Source organism: Gambusia affinis, linkage group LG17 (assembly GCF_019740435.1).
Source record: "Gambusia affinis linkage group LG17, SWU_Gaff_1.0, whole genome shotgun sequence".
Lineage (NCBI taxonomy): Eukaryota > Metazoa > Chordata > Actinopteri > Cyprinodontiformes > Poeciliidae > Gambusia > Gambusia affinis.
The window spans coordinates 13,576,102-13,597,680 of NC_057884.1; the positions used below are offsets into that span (position 1 = coordinate 13,576,102).

The 21,579-nt window shown below is 41.0% G+C and overlaps 1 protein-coding gene across 1 annotated transcript; it reads right to left on the bottom strand.

Moving 5' to 3' along the window:
* Positions 1–413: 413 nt before the first annotated feature.
* Positions 414–20,497, bottom strand: cplane1 (ciliogenesis and planar polarity effector 1). Its single transcript, XM_044144873.1, is given in 50 exon segments — positions 414–850; positions 974–1,239; positions 1,574–1,707; positions 2,186–2,353; positions 2,429–2,484; positions 2,584–3,425; positions 3,590–4,068; positions 4,142–4,273; positions 4,355–4,397; positions 4,637–4,827; positions 4,862–5,144; positions 5,795–6,020; positions 6,120–6,190; positions 6,280–6,348; positions 6,525–6,659; positions 7,176–7,245; positions 7,329–7,407; positions 7,474–7,637; positions 7,731–8,336; positions 8,434–8,748; positions 8,838–9,051; positions 9,498–9,547; positions 9,634–9,719; positions 9,811–9,944; positions 10,599–11,648; positions 11,724–12,036; positions 12,295–12,406; positions 12,501–12,650; positions 12,732–12,841; positions 12,917–13,058; positions 13,303–13,467; positions 13,674–13,891; positions 13,979–14,115; positions 14,212–14,443; positions 14,514–14,678; positions 15,442–15,606; positions 15,694–15,774; positions 15,878–16,068; positions 16,201–16,955; positions 17,056–17,256; positions 17,349–17,598; positions 17,956–18,138; positions 18,269–18,372; positions 18,469–18,625; positions 18,708–18,811; positions 18,927–19,159; positions 19,600–19,719; positions 19,796–19,931; positions 20,027–20,138; positions 20,362–20,497. Coding segments are annotated over 49 exon segments (10,512 nt in total). The 5' UTR covers positions 20,108–20,138; positions 20,362–20,497; the 3' UTR covers positions 414–706.
* Positions 20,498–21,579: the final 1,082 nt, after the last annotated feature.

Below are 21,579 nucleotides of genomic sequence, written 5' to 3' on the forward strand. Positions count from 1 at the left end.
GTCTTGGAGGACTTCTATTTCGAAGGCAGCGCTTGGTTTACAGAAATAAACGTTTTCAGATTTGGTTTTTGGAGCCATTAGTGTCTGGATATCTCAGTATTTCAAGCAGTTGGTTTCAGAATTAAGGCGTTTACTGACCATCAATAGGATATCAAATAATATCCTTTGACAATGAGGGTGCAAGTGCACTGATTTAGGGATTGGTGTAATATGGTCCATTTAAAGTATTAGAAGGCCAATTTATTAATAGATGTGTTTTTGGTTGTTAAAAAACCAATTTAAATCAATGAACAGAATGAATGGATGGATTTTAATTTAGATTCATCTTTTTCAATGCTGCATTGTTGTGTAACAATATACTGATGTAATACTGAATTATACATAAAAAATGAAAGTATGGGACTCTGTTAAAAGGGCTTATCATTAAAGTACTTTATTTAAATCACAGGTTTAAAGTGAAAATACAAGAAGCTGTTTAAAACAGTCAAGGAGGCTATGAATATAGAAATATAAAATACCACCTGAAGACATTACAAATATAAATAGGAACAAATATCAGACTAAAAAAAGTTTTTAAGAAAAAAATCTACCAATTTATATTTCAGTTTATACAATGTATCCATTGGGCACTTGTGGTACCTTACAACCTATTTTACTGAACAGTTGTTTTTTCTAACAATTATTATTATTATTAACATTAACTATCTTATTCAGCCACCATCCTTTCAATGGCAGTCCAGTCTATTCTGCTTAGGCTGCTTCCTGCGCTGTCAGAGAGATTATCCAGCCAGTCCATCTCTGAAACGCCATCTGCGACAGCACCGTCCTCCCCACGTAAAATCCCCGCCACCTAAAAAACAGCCACAAAATAATCATAATTGAGGAAGCAAAGTCATTCGAAGTTATATTTCAGTTTTTCTCGCTACAGTGGAAAGATTCAAATAGGTTAGTTTTAGGAAAATGTGACTTTTACCGAGACAGAATCCTCCACAGCCTCCGGTCTGGTAAATTCTGAATGCTTCCTCGCTTCAGGCTCCTTCACTTGTCTGTGTTCCTTCAGGTTCCCTCTTTGTGAAGCAGCTCCACTTGATAATCTGTTGTTGAACCCAGTTTTTTTCTGTAATCCTACTTGCTGTGCCTGACTATCGCTGGCTGTGTAGAGCTTGCATTGGCTCTCGGTGTTGCTGGGCATACCATCACTCGCTACCTGAGACAGCTCTTCCGGTGGAAAAAAAATGACTGAAACAAGAAAATGGATGATAAATATAAGTCATTTTTATGGAAGCAAGAGAAAAATAAACATGAAAAATGTTGTGAAAACGTGTGTGATACCTTAGAGCAACTATGTCAAGGACGGTGGAGCCTAACCAGCCTACACATTGACTTAATTTTTTTATTAACGACCCACCACTCAGTTTTATACTGTGAAATATCATCCCACTACATAGCCCATAATGCACTGTAACAGCTAGCAGTACACTCAGGTCCACGTACATTTTGAGTCTTACCTTCATCCCTGAAACAAAATCCCACCACAGCACTGTATGTATCGTATTACAACGGGTGATAATACCTGGTCGACGACGTATCAGTCTTCTGCTGAGATCACGTGAATATTCACTGTCTGCAGAAAAACATAACTGAGAAGAGGGACTTCCTGTCTGAGATGTGGGACTTTTTTCATCAGTGGCTGGTACGTTGAGAGGCCTGCAAGAAAAAAATACTACACTTATTACCATACTACATAACAGTCTTGTCTACAAGATAAGATACTCTTATCTCAAATGTTGGTGTGCCTAAAAACTGATCATCTCGGGCTGGAAGTTCGATGCTATAAAAACAATTTATTGTTCCCAACTGCACAGAAAGTTTTTAGCTGATTTACTCAGGCACATCGCCGGAGTCATCACTTAAAGAAAACGGCAAGCAGACTACAGGAACACGGTGGAATCTGCATCGATTATGTTTATTGAGTGATGAACTTTGAACTCAACAGGTAAATATCACTTTTCATGGCATTATTTTTGCTTAACAAACTTTCTCTTGACAATTTTAAAATTTTTAACAAAATCTAGTTAACTTCCAGGAAGGTTGGGATCTTTGGTCTTAGATGGAATGCTATTAATCTACCTTAATTACTGTTTAAAGACTTCAGATGCTAGATTTATTTCTTAGCCCAGGATACCTAAAAGGGTGGCCAAGAGGTGGATTCGAACTCAACCAGGGGCTGTAGAGAAATGGACCTTCACAAGTCTGGGAGGAACTTGACCCGGTATCACGAGAAGTGAGAAAGTCATTGGCCAAATGGCAAGCCTCTTCTGTTCTTCGAAAGTACTGATTAAGAAGCATGAACCTAATAAGAAAGTAGACAGTACAATTTATAAAGGCAAGCATGTTCTCATGTGGCTCAAAGTACAGCGGTACCTACTTTTCTTTTTCCTCTCTGCTACCCCAAAAACTTGCTGTTTTTCTGTTTGCAAAATGCTATGGAAAGTTGGGTAGTAGTAATGCAGATGTTATTGCAAACAAAGGTATTGCTCATAGCAAACTGGAATATCACATCCAGAAAAAAACATCTCCCACCTCTACTGAAGAGCCACAGAATGGTTTACGCTCCCTGTCCCTCAGGCTCTGTCTGTGCTTTTTATAAGCAGTCTGTCTTTCCCTTTGTTTCCGTCTCATCCAAATCCTCAGCTCCTTCCTCTCCTCCGCAGGAAGCCTCCTTTTCTCTAATGTCCAACTATATTCGTTCTGGTTCTGCCTCCTGACGGCTCCTTCCGGCTCCTTTCTCTCCTCCTCAGGATGCATCCTTTTCTGTAATGCCCAGCTATGTTCCCTCTGGTCCTGCCTCTTCATGGCTCCTTCTAGCTCCTTCCTCTTCTCCACAGGAAGACTCCTTTTCTCTAATGCCCAGCTATGTTCCCTCTGGTCCTGCCTCCTCATGGGTCCTTCAAGCTCCTTTCTCTCCTCTGCAGGAAGACTCCTTTTCTCTAATGCCCAGCTATGTTCCCTCTGGTCCTGCCTCTTCATGGCTCCTTCTAGCTCCTTCCTCTTCTCCACAGGAAGACTCCTTTTCTCTAATGCCCAGCTATGTTCCCTCTGGTCCTGCCTCTTCATGGCTCCTTCTAGCTCCTTCCTCTTCTCCACAGGAAGACTCCTTTTCTCTAATGCCCAGCTATGTTCCCTCTGGTCCTGCCTCCTCATGGTTCCTTCCAGCTCCTTTCTCTCCTCTGCAGGAAGACTCCTTTTCTCTAATGCCCAGCTATGTTCCCTCTGGTCCTGCCTCTTCATGGCTCCTTCTAGCTCCTTCCTCTTCTCCACAGGAAGACTCCTTTTCTCTGATGCCCAGCTATGTTCCCTCTGGTCCTGCCTCCTCATGGTTCCTTCCAGCTCCTTTCTCTCCTCTGCAGGAAGACTCCTTTTCTCTAATGCCCAGCTATGTTCCCTCTGGTCCTGCCTCCTCATGGTTCCTTCCAGCTCCTTTCTCTCCTCTGCAGGAAGCATCTTTTCTCTAATGTCCAGGGATGTTCCCTCTGGTCCTGCTTCCTTCATGGCTCCTTCAGCTCCTTCCTCTCCTCCACAGGAAGACATCTTTTCTCTAATGCCCTGCTATGTTCCCTCTGGTCCTGCCTCTTCATGGCTCCTTCTAGCTCCTTCCTCTTCTCCACAGGAAGACTCCTTTTCTCTAATGCCCAGCTATGTTCCCTCTGGTCCTGCCTCCTCATGGCTCCTTCTAGCTCCTTCCTCTTCTCCACAGGAAGACTCCTTTTCTCTAATGCCCCGCTATGTTCCCTCTGGTCCTGCCTCCTCATGGTTCCTTCTTGCTCCTTCCTCTTCTCCACAGGAAGACTCCTTCTCTGTAATGCCCAGCTATGTTCCCTCTGATTCTGCCTCCTGACGGCTCCTTCCAGCTCCTTCCTCTCCTCCTCAGGAAGCATCTTTTTCTCTAATGTCCAGGGATGTTCCCTCTGGTCCTGCTTCCTTCCAGCTCCTTCCAGCTCCTTCCTCTCCTCCTCAGGAAGCATCTTTTTCTCTAATGTCCAGGTATGTTCCCTCTGGTCCTGCCTCCTGAGGGCCATGTTATTTGTCAGATGGGTGAGGTTCCTCATTTAAAATATTACAAAAATGTAAACATTTGTACCTGTTCTGGTGTGAAGTCTGAGAGCGATCCAAATCCCAGTCAGAGGGAGATAAGTAGCCTTCCTTGACCAAGTCGTCTAAGATTTCCATAGTGTCGGATAACCCAGTCTGACTCAGAGTCCCATCTGCCCCTCTACATGTTGAGAAATACAAAACACAGTTTTAAAAAAGGATGTTTTATGTGTTTTAAGACTCCAGGTCTAGATAAACTTACTCATTAGATATATCGTAGGTTTCATGGAAGTGCTCTTTTTTTCCTTTGGATGAAAGATTACAGAGTTATTTTTTTTAACAGATCCCTGAAATGATACATAATTTCATTAAAACAATAAAGTCTGATGTCAGTAAACGGATCCAACACTACAACTTATCATCTTGACAGATCACAGTTAAAAACAACCATCAGTTTTCCCCAAATCCATCTGATGAGACTAATGGTGTAACACAAGTTTATCAGGGAACACAACAAAGATGTTTAAATAAGCTGCATTTCAACCTGGAGCTTGAAGATAGGATGGACCACTACTCTGACTGAAAGGAGAGGTTGAATAGTGACGTGACGGTTTTATTGCAGAACTCCCGGAGTCGTCATGAAGCACATGTTCCTCTTCCTGCTCTTTGATCTCATCGCATTTCTTCAATGCATGTAAAGGGTCTGGATCCGGAGCTGTTGGGAATAATAATAAACTTTATAGATTTGCTAAATTTATTTTAAAATCACAATAGTGTAAATTGGATTTATAAATGTTTAAGAAAAATCTAGTCAAGATTATCTGCAATGTTCTGCAAAGCGGCCAACTGAGAGTCCATCTCTGACAGGCGGGAGGAGAACCAGGCTGTGGCAGACGCTGAAGGAGCTCTGTCACGGACGAGGCTCTGCGCCTTTATGACTCGACAGATTTCAGATGCAGATGAATCCTCCAACGCATCATCTTGTAAGGTGACTTTCTCTGCAACTCTAGCGGGCTCGGAGGAACTGAATGAAAGAGACACCTCAAGGACTTCTGTGGTTTCAGATTTTTGTGAGAAAAGAAAGAACAGATAAAACAGTAAGAAACTCAGTTTTAAAACACATTGGATAAATAAACAAAAACTGTTCATGTCCATTGAACAAATTCTGTGATTTTGCGACCATAATTTCAAAGTATTTTATTGGCATTTTATCTGATAGATTAACAACATAAAGTAGCCTCTAATTGTGGAGCAGAAGGAAAAAACTTATTACAAATAAGACTTAATTGGATTTAACACTGAAACTTGGATCATTCGAACACAGGAAAAGGCTAAATGTGGCCCTGACTGTATGTTTAAAACAATTGTTGGGCTGGAAAGTGAACCTCTGCCCAATCTCAAGTCCTCTGCACTCTTGACTTATGGAGCATTGTTTAGCTCCATTCATATTTTTATTAAGCCTGACCAGCTGTCCTTTTCATGCTAAAAAAAAATCTATTAGAGTACAGGGGGCCAAATACAAATACTCCCCACATTTTTCTCAATAAAGAATTTTGAAAAGCACATAGCTTCAGAATTACACACTATTTTCTGTTGTTCTATCGCTGAAAATCCCAGTAAACTACAAAGATGTTTATAGCTGCTATGTGACAAAATGTTAAGGGATAGGAGTATTGTTGCAGCTGTAAAATCTGCAACAAACCTGCGGTAGTTTTGGGTTCCTGAAGATTGTTTGTGACTGGAGTTGAGGATTGTGCCTCAGCTTCAGCAGCTGAGCTGATGACAGAGGTGGCAAGAACATGGAGCTGAGCAGAAGTTGGTGAAGAAGAAATATCTGCTGCTTCTGAGCCAGGACACGGCAGCAAATCTTCAGACTGCCTCACATCTTCCAGATCCAAGACACTTATGAACTGGCGTCCACCAAGACCCTGACAAATAACAACAAAAAAAGTGTAAAATTTACAGCTTTCTGTCAGAATTCAATGAGAGATGATTAATATATATGCATTGTTTGAGAGGATTCTTACCAGAAACGTCTCTGATTTCTGCTGGTTCTCCAGTTGAACAGGAGCTTCTGGGAAATTGCATGGACTTTGCGCTAAATTGGAAAAACACTCACATGAGCCAAATTTTTAATTCTATCCACTAAAAAACATTAAAGTTGTGCATCATCCCACATTAGCTTACCTTTTGGGCTGCTAGTCATTGCAGATGTCTGGACAGAAATAGATTTGCTCTCAAGTGTGGGAGTAACAGCTGAAAGAACAAGTTTACATTCGTAATATTGATAAATTGTAGTCTAAACAATTTTGCATTTTGAATTGTTTCAAGCAAAATATATTAAATCTAACTTAACTTAGTTTAACTCTTGGTATTTCTGAATCAGTAGGAACTTGATTACAAGAAATTTTCATGTCATATCTGCAAATCACCTGGCTCTGTGTTGGTGAAAGCATCGTGGCACTCCGGAGGGCGTTTACTTGTGGAAGCGAAGGCATGGAGCTCGGCGGAAGTGGAGAAAACTTTATCTAATAATCTCTGACCGGTCAGCAAATGGTAAGAGGAGCCTGGGATTAAATGACCAGAAAATAAATAAGATTTAAAATAGAAAAAAAAGTTCTCAGATGACAGATGCAATAAAATTTTGTTCACATGTATTTAGGTTCAGTTCGTAAAAATGAACTGAATGAACTTTTCTTTTCCTTAACTAAATATACAGAGGTAGAGTCCCCACACACTTTTCATGTCAAAAATCTACATTGCTCCTAATTTCATTTCTAGAGTTCTTAGTTTGTTTTTTAAGTGTAAATAGAAAAGTTTCTCAAGAGTCTAAGGCAGATATTTTTTACAGTGGTCAGGTTGTAAATATGGAACATGCAAAAATCAGAGACTGGTTGGAAGGATGGATGGATGGATGGACAGACAGATGGATAGATGGGAGGAAGATTAACAGGATAAAAGAAAGAACATCAAGATAAAAGAAAAATAGATGAACAAATGTACAGACAAGTGGCTTAACGGCACTGGAAACAGACACCAAGGTATTGGTTTAAGCAGAAAAGTGTTCTTTGTTGTGTAGTCACCTGTCACATCCTGTGCAGGTTTGATCTCTTCAGCAACTGTAGCATCTTCACTTTCAAGGACTTGTGCTGCCTAAAATTATATTGAGACAAAGATAATGAAGGCATAGCTACCACAGGTAATTCTGAATTCAAGTTATTGTTGATTCCTTCTACCTCTTTTGCTGGGATGATGGAGTCATTTGGACGAAATGAGACTTCTAAGTTCATTCGCTTTTCCTCTCTTCTCTTCTGCCTGTCGAGTAAAAATGCAAAAAGAGTAAAAGAAAGCAAACAGCTATAAAAGCTTCTATTTGATTACCTTCTAGTTGAACTCAAGCAGGGGGTGCTGGTTAGATTTCTATTGCCTTCATCAGAGTGATCTGGTCTTGATATCTGCAGCTGATCCTGTCTCAATGTTTTTGTAGCAGTCAACTCCATCGTAAGGCGAGCCTTTTGTTTTGAAGGAATATTCCGGGGTGCCATCTGTAGTCGTGAAAGATATGCATAAAACACTTAGATTTACAAAGTTTGGTTATGATCAATCTTAAAACCTTGAAGAACATCAGAACTGCTCACCATTTTGAGTCCAGACTCAGTGTGTAAAAGCTTAATTATTGGAACTTCTGTCATTGGAGTTGAAATAACAGCAGGTATTGCTCTAATTAGTTTAGGGAAGTTAAAGCTGCTAGGTGGAGTATCCCGTAACTGCAACAGACGAAGGCCCTGCATTGGTGCAGGTTTTTGAGTGGCAAAAGCAGCAGGATGTAGAGGGAACGCTTTACCGAAGAACTGTCCTGGATCGTGCGCAGGATAAAATAGGAGATGCTTAGTTTGAACAGAAAACCCATTTCTTTGCTCTCCACCTTTCTTTTTCCAAGTGGATTGATCATAGTGTGTGGCCTTGGGCTGATTGGACTTAAGGTTTGCCGTGTGAGGAGCCTGTGCATGTTGAGCGGCATAATGTCGGGCACTGTACTCTGCCATAGCAAAGTGATGGAGTTTAAGTAACTTCAGACCCGACCCAGCAGAGCCAGTGTGTACACTGCTGTTGTACGGTTGGTGTTGAACAGTGTGACTCCTATCAGTCGTGGCCAGGAGACCGTCTGAAGACGGGATCAGTCTCTTCTTCCCCATTTGCTGAGTTTGTGGTGACTCTGCTTGGACAGAGAGGGGCTGCATCTCCTGAAAACCAAAACAACGAGTGTGTGAGTGCAGCTTGGAATCAGAGACAAAAGCTCAGAATGTACAATCTCCAGAATACCTAAAAAGCTACACCTACACTATTGGTTCTGGTGAGTTGGCTTTGGTTGATGTGATGCAGACCGAGTCCTGTTCCTTGCAGGACCGGCTGGGCTGCAAAATGATATGACCCAATTTGATTCAACTGGGGTTCATTAGATTCTGGTTTTGGCACAGAGGTCTGTGTCTGTGGCATAGCAGTGGAAGAAGTTTGAACTGGAAAAGCATTTGGCTCAGGGTTTATTCTAGCAGCAGAAGATAAATTCATATTAAGCTGTAAGGAATTCTGCTGGGCCATCTGGAGACTGGAAAATGTAGCTCCTAAAACCTCATTCAGACTCATGTAGTTGATGTGCTGCAAAAACAGGACAGGTGTCTTCAGTATAGAGATGTTACTACATTTATTTAGCCTCACATCTTACCTTCAGTTCAACCTTTCATTACCTGAACTAATCTGAATAAGTCTTCACCCAGACGCTGTCTCATTGTGGAAGTTATCAAAGGCAGAGTAGAGGTTGAAGAATCAGCAGGGGGCGCCCCAGCTGTGGAGATTTGTGGCTGATTAGCAGCAGGGTTGGGGAGCGGAACGCCACCCAAATCAGAAGATTCTGCAGGAGGAGGAGGTTTAGGAGCAGGTTCTGAACTAACAGGAGGATATCTGTGGGGGGAAAAAAAACCACGACAACACAAATGACTATTCAGTTTCAGCAGGTTTGCAATGTCTATGTCCACTTCTTTTATCTATAAATTGGAAAAGCATCATCAAAGTTTATGTTTTATTGTCCTCTTTGCAATTGTCACTGTAGAAGACGTGGGTTTAAACTAATTTGTAGACTAAAGTAATATTTGACGCTGACATGAGAAGGATGAAATATGCAAGTTGCTAAGACTTTACCACATTACAAATTCAAATCAACAATCAATCAGCAAGGAAGGAAGAATATATTTTAACAATAAGATCAAATACACTAAAATAAAATGAATAGAGCCTGGAATAGAAAAATGATCATGCACCATTTCTCCTCCATTTTTTTAACCCATACTCATAAATTCAGTCCTTTTCCAGACTTGCATTCACCATGTAAAACTGCATTTGAAACTTACTGACACGATGAACCAGACACTGAGTGGTCGAGGTCTTCAAGCTTTAAACTCTGAGAGAAACAAAATACCACAATGATCTCTGTTGTAGGAACAGAGTGAAAAATGATTATGACCAATATCAACAAGTAATAACCACCATTTCAGGTGAGCAGACATCTTTAGAGGTATCCTGAACGGAATCAGAAAGTAACACTTCGACGCTCTTGCTGTTTCCGTTTCTTTCTGCAAATTTAAAGGCACTCTAATTAATATTTCCAGTGACAATAATTTAAAAAAAAACACAGCTATTTTACTGTCTCGTGTTTTAACAAACCTTCTCTTTCAGGTGTAACATCCAAGTCATCAAAGGTCTGCTGTGGGGAATGTGGCTCTCTCTGTCGAGAATCAAAGCTGAACTGAACCTCACCAGCTGGAAACATTAGCTCCTTTTGTTCCTCTGAGACAGAGCTGAAGAAAAAAATAAACAGAGACTAAATCTTGCAAAAATTAGGAGGTGCTGCTGTGCTAAATACAAAATAACAAACAGAATAGATGTTTTATTAAGAGTTGTACTAGTTGTTAAACTATGTACTTATATAGAAAAAGTGATAATTATTATAGGTAATGGTAAGTACTTAATTTTATTGTTCTCTTGTGTGTCGGAGTAATAATAACCTTTGCTCTGTGAAATTATTAAAACCACAAAATGTGGCTTTCATAGGCAATTTTTTGTGCCATAAGAAGGGAATATTATATAATTCTTTACAGAACCATATAAAGAATTATATAATATTATATAATTATTATAGAATTACATAAAAGCAAAATGTGGAACAACTAGGATACAGATACAAATAAATGTAATGCAGTCAATTAGTCTTGTAGCGGAAAAAGGTTGTCAGTCAAAAGGATGAAAATTGATTAAAATCATATACAATGCTGGTATATATATTATTTCCCAAATGTTTTAAATCTAGAAATAAGAATAAAAAAAACAGCCGCACAAGACACACATAGCCAATTTTGTAATCAGATTTGATCAAGGAACCAATATTCTGAATATTCTGCATCTAAATAACCCTGTGCCACGTCAGAACTGGTTTGCTAACACGTCGAACTCACGGAGTAGTCTCTCCTCGCTGCAGATTATGATCCGGACCAATGATAGGAGTGTTAGTGGATCCAGGGTAACCAGTATCAACGCTGCTCTCTCTCTCCGTCTTCCGTTCAACGACCGAATGCAGCACAAGGGGAACAGCCCACTGCATTTCAGGAACTTGGCTGTAGGAGGTGTAGCGCTCAGTTTGGGGTTGAGCAGCATACCTGTGCTCCAACAAACTTAAAGAGGTAAGGATAGCAGGTGCTGCGGTTTTTACACGAATCACAACTCCATCATTTTGTTTGTCTGCCATGTCTTTCTTCTTGTTACCATGATGCCCCAACAGTATCCTTCTATCGGCCCAACGCACCATCCACTCCAGCAACCTGCCCAGCTCTGGAAACCGGGCCTCTAACTCCGGATCCAGGCCCTGCTGTAAGTCAGTCACAGCTTCAACAGACGATGAGAAGCCAGGGGAGGGGTTTTCCGTGATCAAGGCATTCTGGATAAAACTGGTTTCAGAGCCAACACTGGCTTCCTTTAGTCTTGCTGAATGTTGCCGGTGGCTGAACAAACCTTTCTGTTTCTCGGTTCCCCGCCCGACAGAAAGGCTGCTCCCGAAAACGGGAGCTTCACTCCAAACGGAAGACGTCTGCGGTTCAGGTATCACGTCTTGTTTCATAGGTTTGTAGCAACAGCCTGCTCTGAACACCGATGGGGGCTTCCCCAAATGTTTCCTCTCTAGAAGGTGCCCGCCTCTTTGACGACGATGTATACTTGAGACTACATCAAATGTTAGAGAATGCAACTCCTTCTCCCGTACTTGAGAGCAGAAGCCTTTCAGCAAAGGGATCTCATCGCCACAGTCCATCCCATCAGCAGCGTCCTTCTCTAGGACATAGCCAAGGAAAAGCTCCAGGAAATTTAGATATTCCTCGTCTTCCAGCTCAAACTCCCAGGAGCCGACCGCTGGCAAAGGAAGCTGCTCCTTTTCTCTCTCTCCACTTATATTGGTGTTTTCTTTAAGGACACTGTCCGTCTTAGATGTCATCTTCTGTCTATCTTTCTTGCTTCTAAGAAGTCAAAATAGAATAAGAAAACCAACAAAAAGTAGATAACAGCAGTGTTTCTGTCTTCACTTCTCCTACCTGCTCACGGCTGCACGGTGCTGTTTCGTGGAGATGGTCTCAAATGTATTCACTGCTGTGTCTGCGTCGCTGCACACTGGCTGGTTAAACTCGGTCACAGTGCTGGTGCCCACAGTTGTCCCCAGGGACAGCTGCCCTGTTGTGGCCGTGTCAGTTCGTGCCCCTCTGTCCTCCTCTTCCTCTACTTTCTCCCACAGATGGAGCACAGGGGGGGCCAAGTGCCTCTGCAATCGCGCCAAATGTTTCCTCCTGTGCCTTTTTCTATCTTGAATAAAAATCATCATCAACTCTTCACCGTCTTCTCCCCCTTCTCCTGAAAAATAAAAGGAAACATGAAAAGGGGGATCATATGGCTCCAATTTCATGCGGGGCTGCAACACAAACATCATTTAGTCATAGTCAGCCTTTCACATTGCTCCAATATGCTTTTAAATCCCAAGCTTTGAATTGCAAAATAAATGCTTTTGTCAGATAAACAAGGTTTATGAGTATTATGTCCTGAGAGCAACAGCTAGTTAGATATATTCATTATTTAAAAACTGCCTACAGCCTTTTAAGGAAGCATTTGTACCGAGAAGGTTGCACTGGCCAAGTCTCTGCAGGAGTAACTTGTACTTCTCTCTTAAAGACACCCTGACCGACTCGTCCTCCTGGGGAAAGGCTCGTACCAGCGTGTCTGCCACCTACAGGCAAGAAGAACCAGGGATAAAAAATGTCCTAACTCAAAATCAGTCCTTTTTATGCTCTTAAAAGTATGACAAAATTAGAACACATTACCAAGGAGACAGGAGGTAGTTCTGACAGAAGACTGAGTATTATGTCCTGAAGGACCTCCTCCTCACTGAGGAAGTGAGAGAAAGGCAGAAGACGACAAGCCCAGTGAAGAGCGGTAACATTGGCTGAATTTCCTGGTGAATCCTCTGGGATCTAAAAGACAAACGTACACATTCCATCAGCAGTAAGGACAAATTTAACAAGTATGTTCTATAGGTGACATCGTTGTAATACCGCTTCCTCTCCGTCACGTTGTCTGGCAGCCTGATACTTCCTGCAGTGAAGGGAGAGCTGATCCCTGACATGAAGCATCCAGCATAAAGCACAAAGCTCTCTGAAACAAACTTAAGGAAAATAAATAATGATTAAGATGATATTGAGCTATTCTCATTCTATTCACATCAATGTAGCTGTATTACTGATTGTTTGGATGGTATCAGGATCCAGGTCTTTATTAGAGTCCCGTCTGAAGAATCCAGAATGGCTAATCAACTTCATCAGTCCCTCAGGAAAAGTTTTCTCCTCCTGAGCAGCTGATGGGTAGGAATACTTCTTCTTGATCTGCAGACAATGCCAGATATTTTAGCAATTTAATATATCAAAAACATTAAAAATTGGCTTCTGGCAATATTTAGGATTGTCTTTTCTTGTCTTTTTTTTATGAGTTAAAAGATTGTGAAGAATAAGCAACTAATCAACCTCCTTATTTATCTCAAGAGAAAATAAAGGAAAAAATGAAATTGAGAACTACTTGAAGCCTTTTTTTTAACCACGTAACAATAAACCAAAGCTTTTAGAGACTCACCTTGTGCAGGATGTGTCTAGCACGCCGCAGGCACCTGACGTACCATTGTGCAGCAGGACGGCAACAATGGGCAGATTTCAGAAGCAAGAGTAATCTTTGGAGAATTCCAGAGACTTTGTGACGACTAACAAGTTCCATAAATGGCCCCATTTCACACATTTGGTCCTGAAAATAAAACATCCAATGTCTAACCTTGTTACATGAATAGACCCTCTAGACTCCTTGAGCTTTTTCACAATTTCTCCCATGACAACCACTAACTGGAACTTATTTTAAGGATATTAAGTGATAGATCAACAGAAGACCAGAATAAGATCAAAAAGGAGATTTATCATTTTACTTTCACTTCATAATTGTGCATTTTCTTGTACCTGTGTGTTTGGAGAAGGCTGTGGGCAATACAGAGGTGGCGAAGGTAGGTACACTTCATCGGGTACCAATGTAGGCATTAACAAGCACATGTCTTTAACCTTGTCCAGCAAGGTCGACAAAGGAAATGACATGACATTCACTCCTGCCATGGCTGAAGCTTTCAGAATTTCGTGCACAGAAGCCTGTAAAACCTCCCAGTCTTCTCCTTCCATCGGATCTTGAAAAATGTGGAAAAAATACCAATGTAAACTAAAAACTTTTAGCCCGAAAGAGCTCTTTTATCTAATGAATGTTTTTTTCCAACCTGTAAAGCTGTCATTCCGGTCTTTATCTGTCCACTCTCGTGAATTGGTTTTGCTGCCAAGAAGATCCCTCAGCTCAGACTGAAAAATGCTTTCTGGCTGTAACTCTGCTGGCAGGAGAAAATCTCTCCTTCTGATCCTGTCACAAAGTCAAAAACCGGATGCTTTCTGACAGAAATATGATAATTTCATCCATACTGTTATTTATTTGCACATTTGGTGCTTTTAGTCTTACCCAGTAAAGTCAAAATGTTTTGCGCAGTAAGTGGTGTATGCCAAGCTTAGAGTCACTGCAGTTTTCCAGTCGCCCAGATGAGACGCCAACCACACAGCCTCAGGCAGGAGACCTCCCAGCAGAAGCAAGTCCTGAGCATAGTCCACCGTCCAAACCTCCGACAGGTGTTGCTGTCGGACTGCTTTAGCCACTTCTTCTTGGCACAGGGACACCAAACGACCGATGTTCGAGGCTAAAGAAGAATCAACGTATCACCATGCCGCAACATTCATAAAGAATCTATTAAACTTTCAGAAACACACCGAGGGGTAGGTGTAGTGGAGGCAGGATAGCCACATTATGAGCCGGCAGAATGAAGAGCGGCTGGTTGGTGAAGTAAGCGGCCATGAATCGTCCGAGGGCCTGAATTACTGCACAGGCGGCATCACTGGGAAGATCAATTGGCAACCAGGGGCAAGGAAGAGGATCTGTTGCAGCGCACAAAGCCAAGGAAAGAAAAATAAAGTTTATTTTCCTCTAACTTAGACTTCTTTCACACAGTGTCACAGTATAACTAGAAAAACTAACTTTATGGTGTCTACAATGTGGACAGAATACACAATAAGGCCTAGTCCACACAGCTAGATGTCTGAGAAAACAAATTTTTGTGTTTTAGCCTTTCATGCACACGAAAACTTTGTTTAATGCCACTAAAACAGATTATTTATAAAAACTCCGACCAAAGTGGAGACTCTGTATTTAAGTGGGAAAGTGGAGAGTTAGTGTCCTACACATACATTCTAACATTTGTTGCAGAATGTAACTATTTGTCACATTCTGCAAAAAATAGTACGCCAGTATAGCCACATTTGACATGAGTCTCAATCAACCTTGTCTTGTTTTTAACTTTATGTTCGTCTTTATATGTATACTTACATGTCCACACAAAGGAACCTCCTGGCGCCATGTTTAGTTTCCAACAGGAAGTTGTGGCTGTTTTTAAGCAATCTGACTGGCTGGCATAGGTTTAAGCTATGTGCTACACTGAACCCTGTGTATTTGGCATATTTAAAACAACATTCAGTGACGTATTTGTGCATGTTTGTGTGGATGAAACCTTTTCTGAAACCTATTCTGGATTTACTTTATAATTTTTTTGAACGACGTGACAGAGCGTTTTATTTTTAAAAAGACCCAGGTGCATGTTTGCAGGGTCTAAGACTATGAAACTACTTTTTTTTTAGATCTGACCTGAAATGCTAGTGAAGTTGTCAGTCTGGTTTCCAGCTCTGAACAAAATCAGTTGAGCCATGTGGTCCCCGAACTCCTGGGCTTCCCTGAGCTGGTACTGAGATAACAGACTATACAGGAGCGCCAGACAAAGGCGCGTCTCCTGGAAGACACTACGGTTTCTGCCTAAGAGAAAGAATCATAAAATTATTTAAACTTAAAATGGCTTTTAGAATAAATGGTTAATCCTAAATCCAAAGACATAGTCCTTACCTTTGCTGGCCTCTTGACAGATCTGTAACCGTAACATCTGGGAGCTTTGAGAGTACAAGCCGCAGAGGAAAAGTTGCTCACCTAAAAGAATAATAAGTACATTTAAATATTAACATCAACATTTACAAAGTTTTAAAAAAGTGCAAAGCTTATAAACACAATCAAAACCTTCCACGCAAGTTACCTTGGTAACTCAGGAGTGATCGACCCTCTTCCAGATTTTCTCCTGTTGCCTGCAGAGCGGTCTGAATCTGGGATGTGATGACAGACAGCTTTTGCTCCTCTTCTTCCAAACCATCACAGTCTTTAAACCTCTTCAGCTCCTCTGCATACTGCTGAGCTACATCATACACAAGCTGCCATACTCCCAACAATCTGTCCAGAAACATTTTAAATAACAGTGGCTGTCACCTTTTTGTACAGCCACTGTTATTTAGTGGCTGTCAACTCAAATAATCTTTTTATCTGGTATTTGAAAGCTAACACAACAGCATAAGCTGTGCGTACCTGCTTGAAGGCCGCTGAGGAACTGGTAATGCTTGATGTTCTAAGGCAGATGGGTCTGCATTCCCCTCCTGCAGCAGAGGAACATGGTGAACATCTGAACACCACAGGTGCAGCTGAGAAGATAAAAACTCCTCCTCAGAAGACCAGAAAGTTTTCTGCTCTAAGATGTAAGTCTGGTCAAGAGAATCTGAGATCAGGCGTAAGATCTGCATTATTCTGGACAAACTTTGAGATGATAAAAGGGAGTGGCCAGTCAGACGGACATCGGGCTGAGGGGTCAGCAGAAGGCGCACTATCCGTTCACTGAACTCCACCATCAGTCCCAAGCAGTGCTGTCCACCTGAGGAAGAGCCGTCCCAATAAAGGAATGAGAGGAGAGCTTTTATGAGGTGGATCAACCTTCCAAAAATAGGGCTATTTTTTTCTCTTGGGGGGACCAAGTGGAGCAGAGCAGCAAACCAAACCACGCAGCACAGTGTATGCTTCAGAAGAGCAACTCTGTGTTCAACTGCATCTCCTATGGACATGGCAAAAGCCCAAGCAGTGAGAAGCTTCCTCTGAATCTTCCCCAGCTCAGAGCAAAGACGATTCTTCTTCTCTGGTTGTCTCTTGTAATTTGAATCAACTCCAAATTCACTGTGAGTGTCCACAGCATGGAGAGTGTCAAACATGGAGGCAAACTCCAATCGGCCTCCGTCCTGCCCACGAGAACCAGCAGGAAGTCCTTCTAAATCGGAGTCTTCTTCAAAGAGAGCCTAGAAAATGACAAAACAGATAACTAAAACATCTACTATATCAAAATCAACATTCTTCTATAGAATCAAAAATCATATGTTGTCTATAAAAAAATCATACCTGCATGTTCTCAAGAAGCTCCTTGGTGCTACCCAGAGTCTGCTGGTCCTGAAGGAAAAGCGGCAGCCTGGTTGGATCTGCTGCTGCAGAATTAGTGGAGTCTGACGCTTTGGGCTGACATGTAGCAGTAGCACTGACCTCCTCAAGGCTGCTGTCTGAATTAAACCAAGACACAGACTCTAGCCAAACCTTCACATGAACCTGCAAACAGAGATAAAAATGGTGAAAGTAAGTCAAGGACATAAAAAAAAAAAAACACACCGTAGCTGTAGGAAATCTTCAACCATAACTACCTGGGATTTTTCTAATTTGCAGCTGGTTTTCTCAAGATCTGCATAGGTTTCTTTTAGAAGTGCCTTCAGGAACAGGGCAGGCGAAAGTTTGTCCTGCACCTTCATAACTGTAGCCATGTAGCCATCGGACACAATGAGATATGGAAGCCGTGGATGCCAGGTGACAGAAAACCGCTGCCTCAGGAGGTCGCGCACAGACAAGCTGGAGCTGGAAAGAGAAGCTTCTCTATTCTCTGCAGACAGCGGTGGTCTGTAAGGAAGAACCAGAGTCATCATAAACTTTATACATTCATTTTCACTTTACATCAAAATAACTGATAAGAGATAGAAAATACTAAAGGAAAATTACGATAAAGATATTTTTCTTTTTCATTTTACAAGTAAAATTCTGAAATGTGTTGCATGAATATATTTATTTTCCCCTCAGTCAATGACATGTATACCCATAAATACATAAGGCATATCACACTTTTCAGATTAAAAGCAAAGTATCATTTAACTGTGACTGAACAACTCTACAGTCATTATTTTGGGCTCAAATAAATACATTTTAGTTTGTTGTTTAATAACAAGCAAAAAAATGTAATAACTTTAAATTTAAGTCTACCGGTAAGTGACCAGCGGATGCAGGGGCAGGAAGTGTGCAGGACCAAAATCCACATTGCAACCAGAGCTTGTCAGGGTGAGAAGCCCACCCAGGCGAGCCAACACCAAGAGGGAGCCCCTTTTCAAGACGCAGGCAAAGAACAGGCCTTCTGCTGACCAGCTGACACTGCTGACCCAGTAGGACCTGATAGGTCCATGGAAAACACAAACATGTTGTAAACTTGTGACACAAATTTAAAATAAAATGATTTTTTTTATGGTGGCAGAGTTAAATTTTGCATAAGTTATTCTATTACATAATTCCATATGCTGACCTGACATATTTTGATGGGATATCCAGCTTCTTACTTCCACATCCTCCCAGGTCACTTGAGATTGAAACAAAATTCTGTGTGCTCACAAAAAGGACCTGTGTGTCCTGGATTCAAAAACACAACATACATATTTTTTGGAGTTCTTATTAGTAGAATTGAGTTATTAAGTTAGAAATGTATTAGAAAGGACTGGTTTCAACCTTTGGTTTCCTCTGGTTCAGTACGATGGCCAACAGGCGTCCATCTGGAGAAAACGCTGGCACCAAGGCCCCTCTGGACTTCACTGACTGGCAGGGTGGGCACAGCTGAGACATGGGATATGTCTTACTAGCCCACTGTATATTGTAACCAACAGAACTGCAAAGAGAAACGTGTTCCTTTCATTAAATCATAAATGAAAGTCTGGTATACCACTATAATAATATCACTGTTTACTCACCCAACCATCATACGACCTTGGCTCCACTGAATTTTTAGAATAGTGACAACAAGCTGCTTCCCAGAGGTGAAAACAAATGCTGATAAGCAAATGTCAGCCATAATCTAGAACAAATGAATACCACACATAGTGTAAGGACAATACAAGATAAGAGTGGAGCATCAAAATTGAATCATGGACCAAAATAAGAGATAAGTATATTTAATTCTCAGTGTGGACCTCTGTCTTTACAAAGATGGTGTGCTGGGATGCTTCTTTATCATTTGAAGACGGCAAAATGGTTTCTTCAAGCGGCAGTAAATGAGCCCACCGCCCTTTGACAGCGCCATCTCGCACGCCTGGAAAACCCCTCCCCTCTGTGCACTCCCACAGGAACACCTGCCCAGTAATGACAGCCAGAAGAACCCTCATCCCATCGCATGAAACCTGAAGACACAGCTTTAGAGGATTTCCTGTGAAAACAAAAACAAGTTCACCGTGAATTAATTATTAAGTGCATTTGTACAATCCACAGAGGCCTCAAAAATATTGTAAAATTAAGTAAATGAGATGCCAACTTAAAACATGATGGACCTTGCAAAAGCATTTACCCCCTTGATCTTTTCCACAAGTAAAACTATGAAAGGAATGGTTAATTTGTATTCTCCCCTCTTAACTCTAATGCCCTCAAATTTCACCCAGTACATCAAATTGCAATAATTAAGTGAAAACATTTGGAAAAGCTCTAGGAGTTTGAATTTCCCAGGCACTATATATCTTACTATATAATGTAGGTCGTTATTACAAGAATGAGAAATTCTAGTAACACCTAATGTAATTCTAGACATCAGTACTCTTTTCTGGTTTAATTTCACCTCTCTGCCTAAATATGAAGGTCTTATGCAGCACCAACCTTGAGCAGAGTTGATTATCTGAACTACTTCTGGCACTGCTGTTGCAGTCTTCAGTAAATCTTTATCTCTGTTCCACAAAAACAATTCTCCTGACACCAAAAGTCCACACAGCCACATCCCTGATAAATGATAACAGCAACGAATGATTAGAATCAGTAATATTGGAGCTTCTTTGCTTGATCAAACTAAACTTACCATTGTGAGAAGAAGTCATTTTCACCACACTGCTGAGCAAAGGATGTAGTTTAGGCATCTTTTTCTTGGTACGACCAGACATCATGTTGATCTCACTGATCCGTTTGTCATCTAACAGGAAAACAGACTCCTTTTCCTAAGGAGCAAAGTCACAAGGTCAAGTTCTTTGCTAATTTCTCTTGAACTTATTGGAAAATATTTTATTTATTCTCAACAGAAAACACGCATCACCTGTCCAAGCCAGCAGAATCTCGGCCATGGTTTCTTCCGTTTGATGCTAGATGACAAAACAACCTCCAACTTCAGCTCCATCTCTTTTTCCTAATGACTCTTTCAAAAAAGACTGAGAAAGAGTAAACCAACACCGATAAAACATTGATTAATAAAATCAATAGGCACTTAAGTACGTCGAAGAGTTACTGTTTGCGTTGATAGTTTAAACAAAGAGCCGAACAAACCAGATTTAACCGTTCATGTTAGCTACCTAGCCAAATGTGCTGATGGTCAGCGGAGGCAGTAAATTCGCCAGTAAAATTGGAGCCTGATTATTTTTAACCAATACTCACCGACTAAACCCGTATGAAACTGCTATGAACATCCTATGTTCCAGTGGCATCTCAAGAAGTAACGTAGATAAAGCTGAAATCTTTCGAAAATCCCTCCGCTCCCTAAGCTAGAATTGTTTCCCATGATCCTCTGGGAAGGAAGCTATGACCCGTTACCGTAGAAACGCAACCGGATGTAGCTGATACCTTGTGGAAAAAAAACAGGAGGAGGAAGAGACAGCTAAAAGACTGTTTAAAGTACTGATTTTCTACTTTTTATTAGAAGTACAATTTCTATATTTTCTTTGTGTTTTATTGTGTTTTCTTCCTTTGATTTTACAACAATTTTTATAAAGCATTGCATTCCTTTTTTGCCAGCAGATGGCGGCATACTACCACAGCAATTATTTTCACATCCTGACAAAAATAGACATTTAAATGCAGAGATCAGCATCAAAACCTTTGTGTATTTTATCTTTTAGCTACTGCAAATTTGTTGGATCGAGGAATTTTTTTTTCTTAAGAAACTCTCAGTCCTATCAGCAATCTGAATTTGAGAAAGTACTAAATTGAAATCTTTTAATTAATAAGCTTCAAGTTGTGTATATTCTCCAGCAATAAGATCTATTATTGGTTTGTTAAAGAGTTATTAGGTCTGCCCTCAGGCCCGCTGCTGGTATTTAATAACCCCTGCAGTGCCTCAGTTTCATCATGGTGGAGATGATGGCTGCCACTGGCAATAGGTGGAAGTGGGGATTTTGCCCAAACTTAATTGGTTCATTTGCCTCATCTTGTCAGCTGCAGATGGAGTTCTTAATTTATGTCACTTGCAGGTTTATTCTGCTCCAATAAAAAAGATCTAAAGAGGGAGAGTTTGATACCATGTGAGGGCATGATGACACCACCGTAACAAAAGCTAGCAACTCACAATAGAGATGTTTGTCACTAATTTTAACCAGTGAATTTGGAAATGTATCTTTAATCCAGACTGTTTAGCAAGTAGAGGATTCCCCAAATATTGGATATGTTACATATATCTCATAAATTATCTGTTTAAGTAGAAAAGCATCAGTGTTATGATTGCCTAGTGTTTCTATAGCACACTAAAAGTAGACTCCTCTAACTTGCAATTTAACAACTTATAATTAATTTGAGAGCAATCCCTTGTCTTCATCCTCCCCATTCAATATGTCAGTGTGAGAACATCAGTTGGCATGGTAACCCCATTTGCCATCTGCA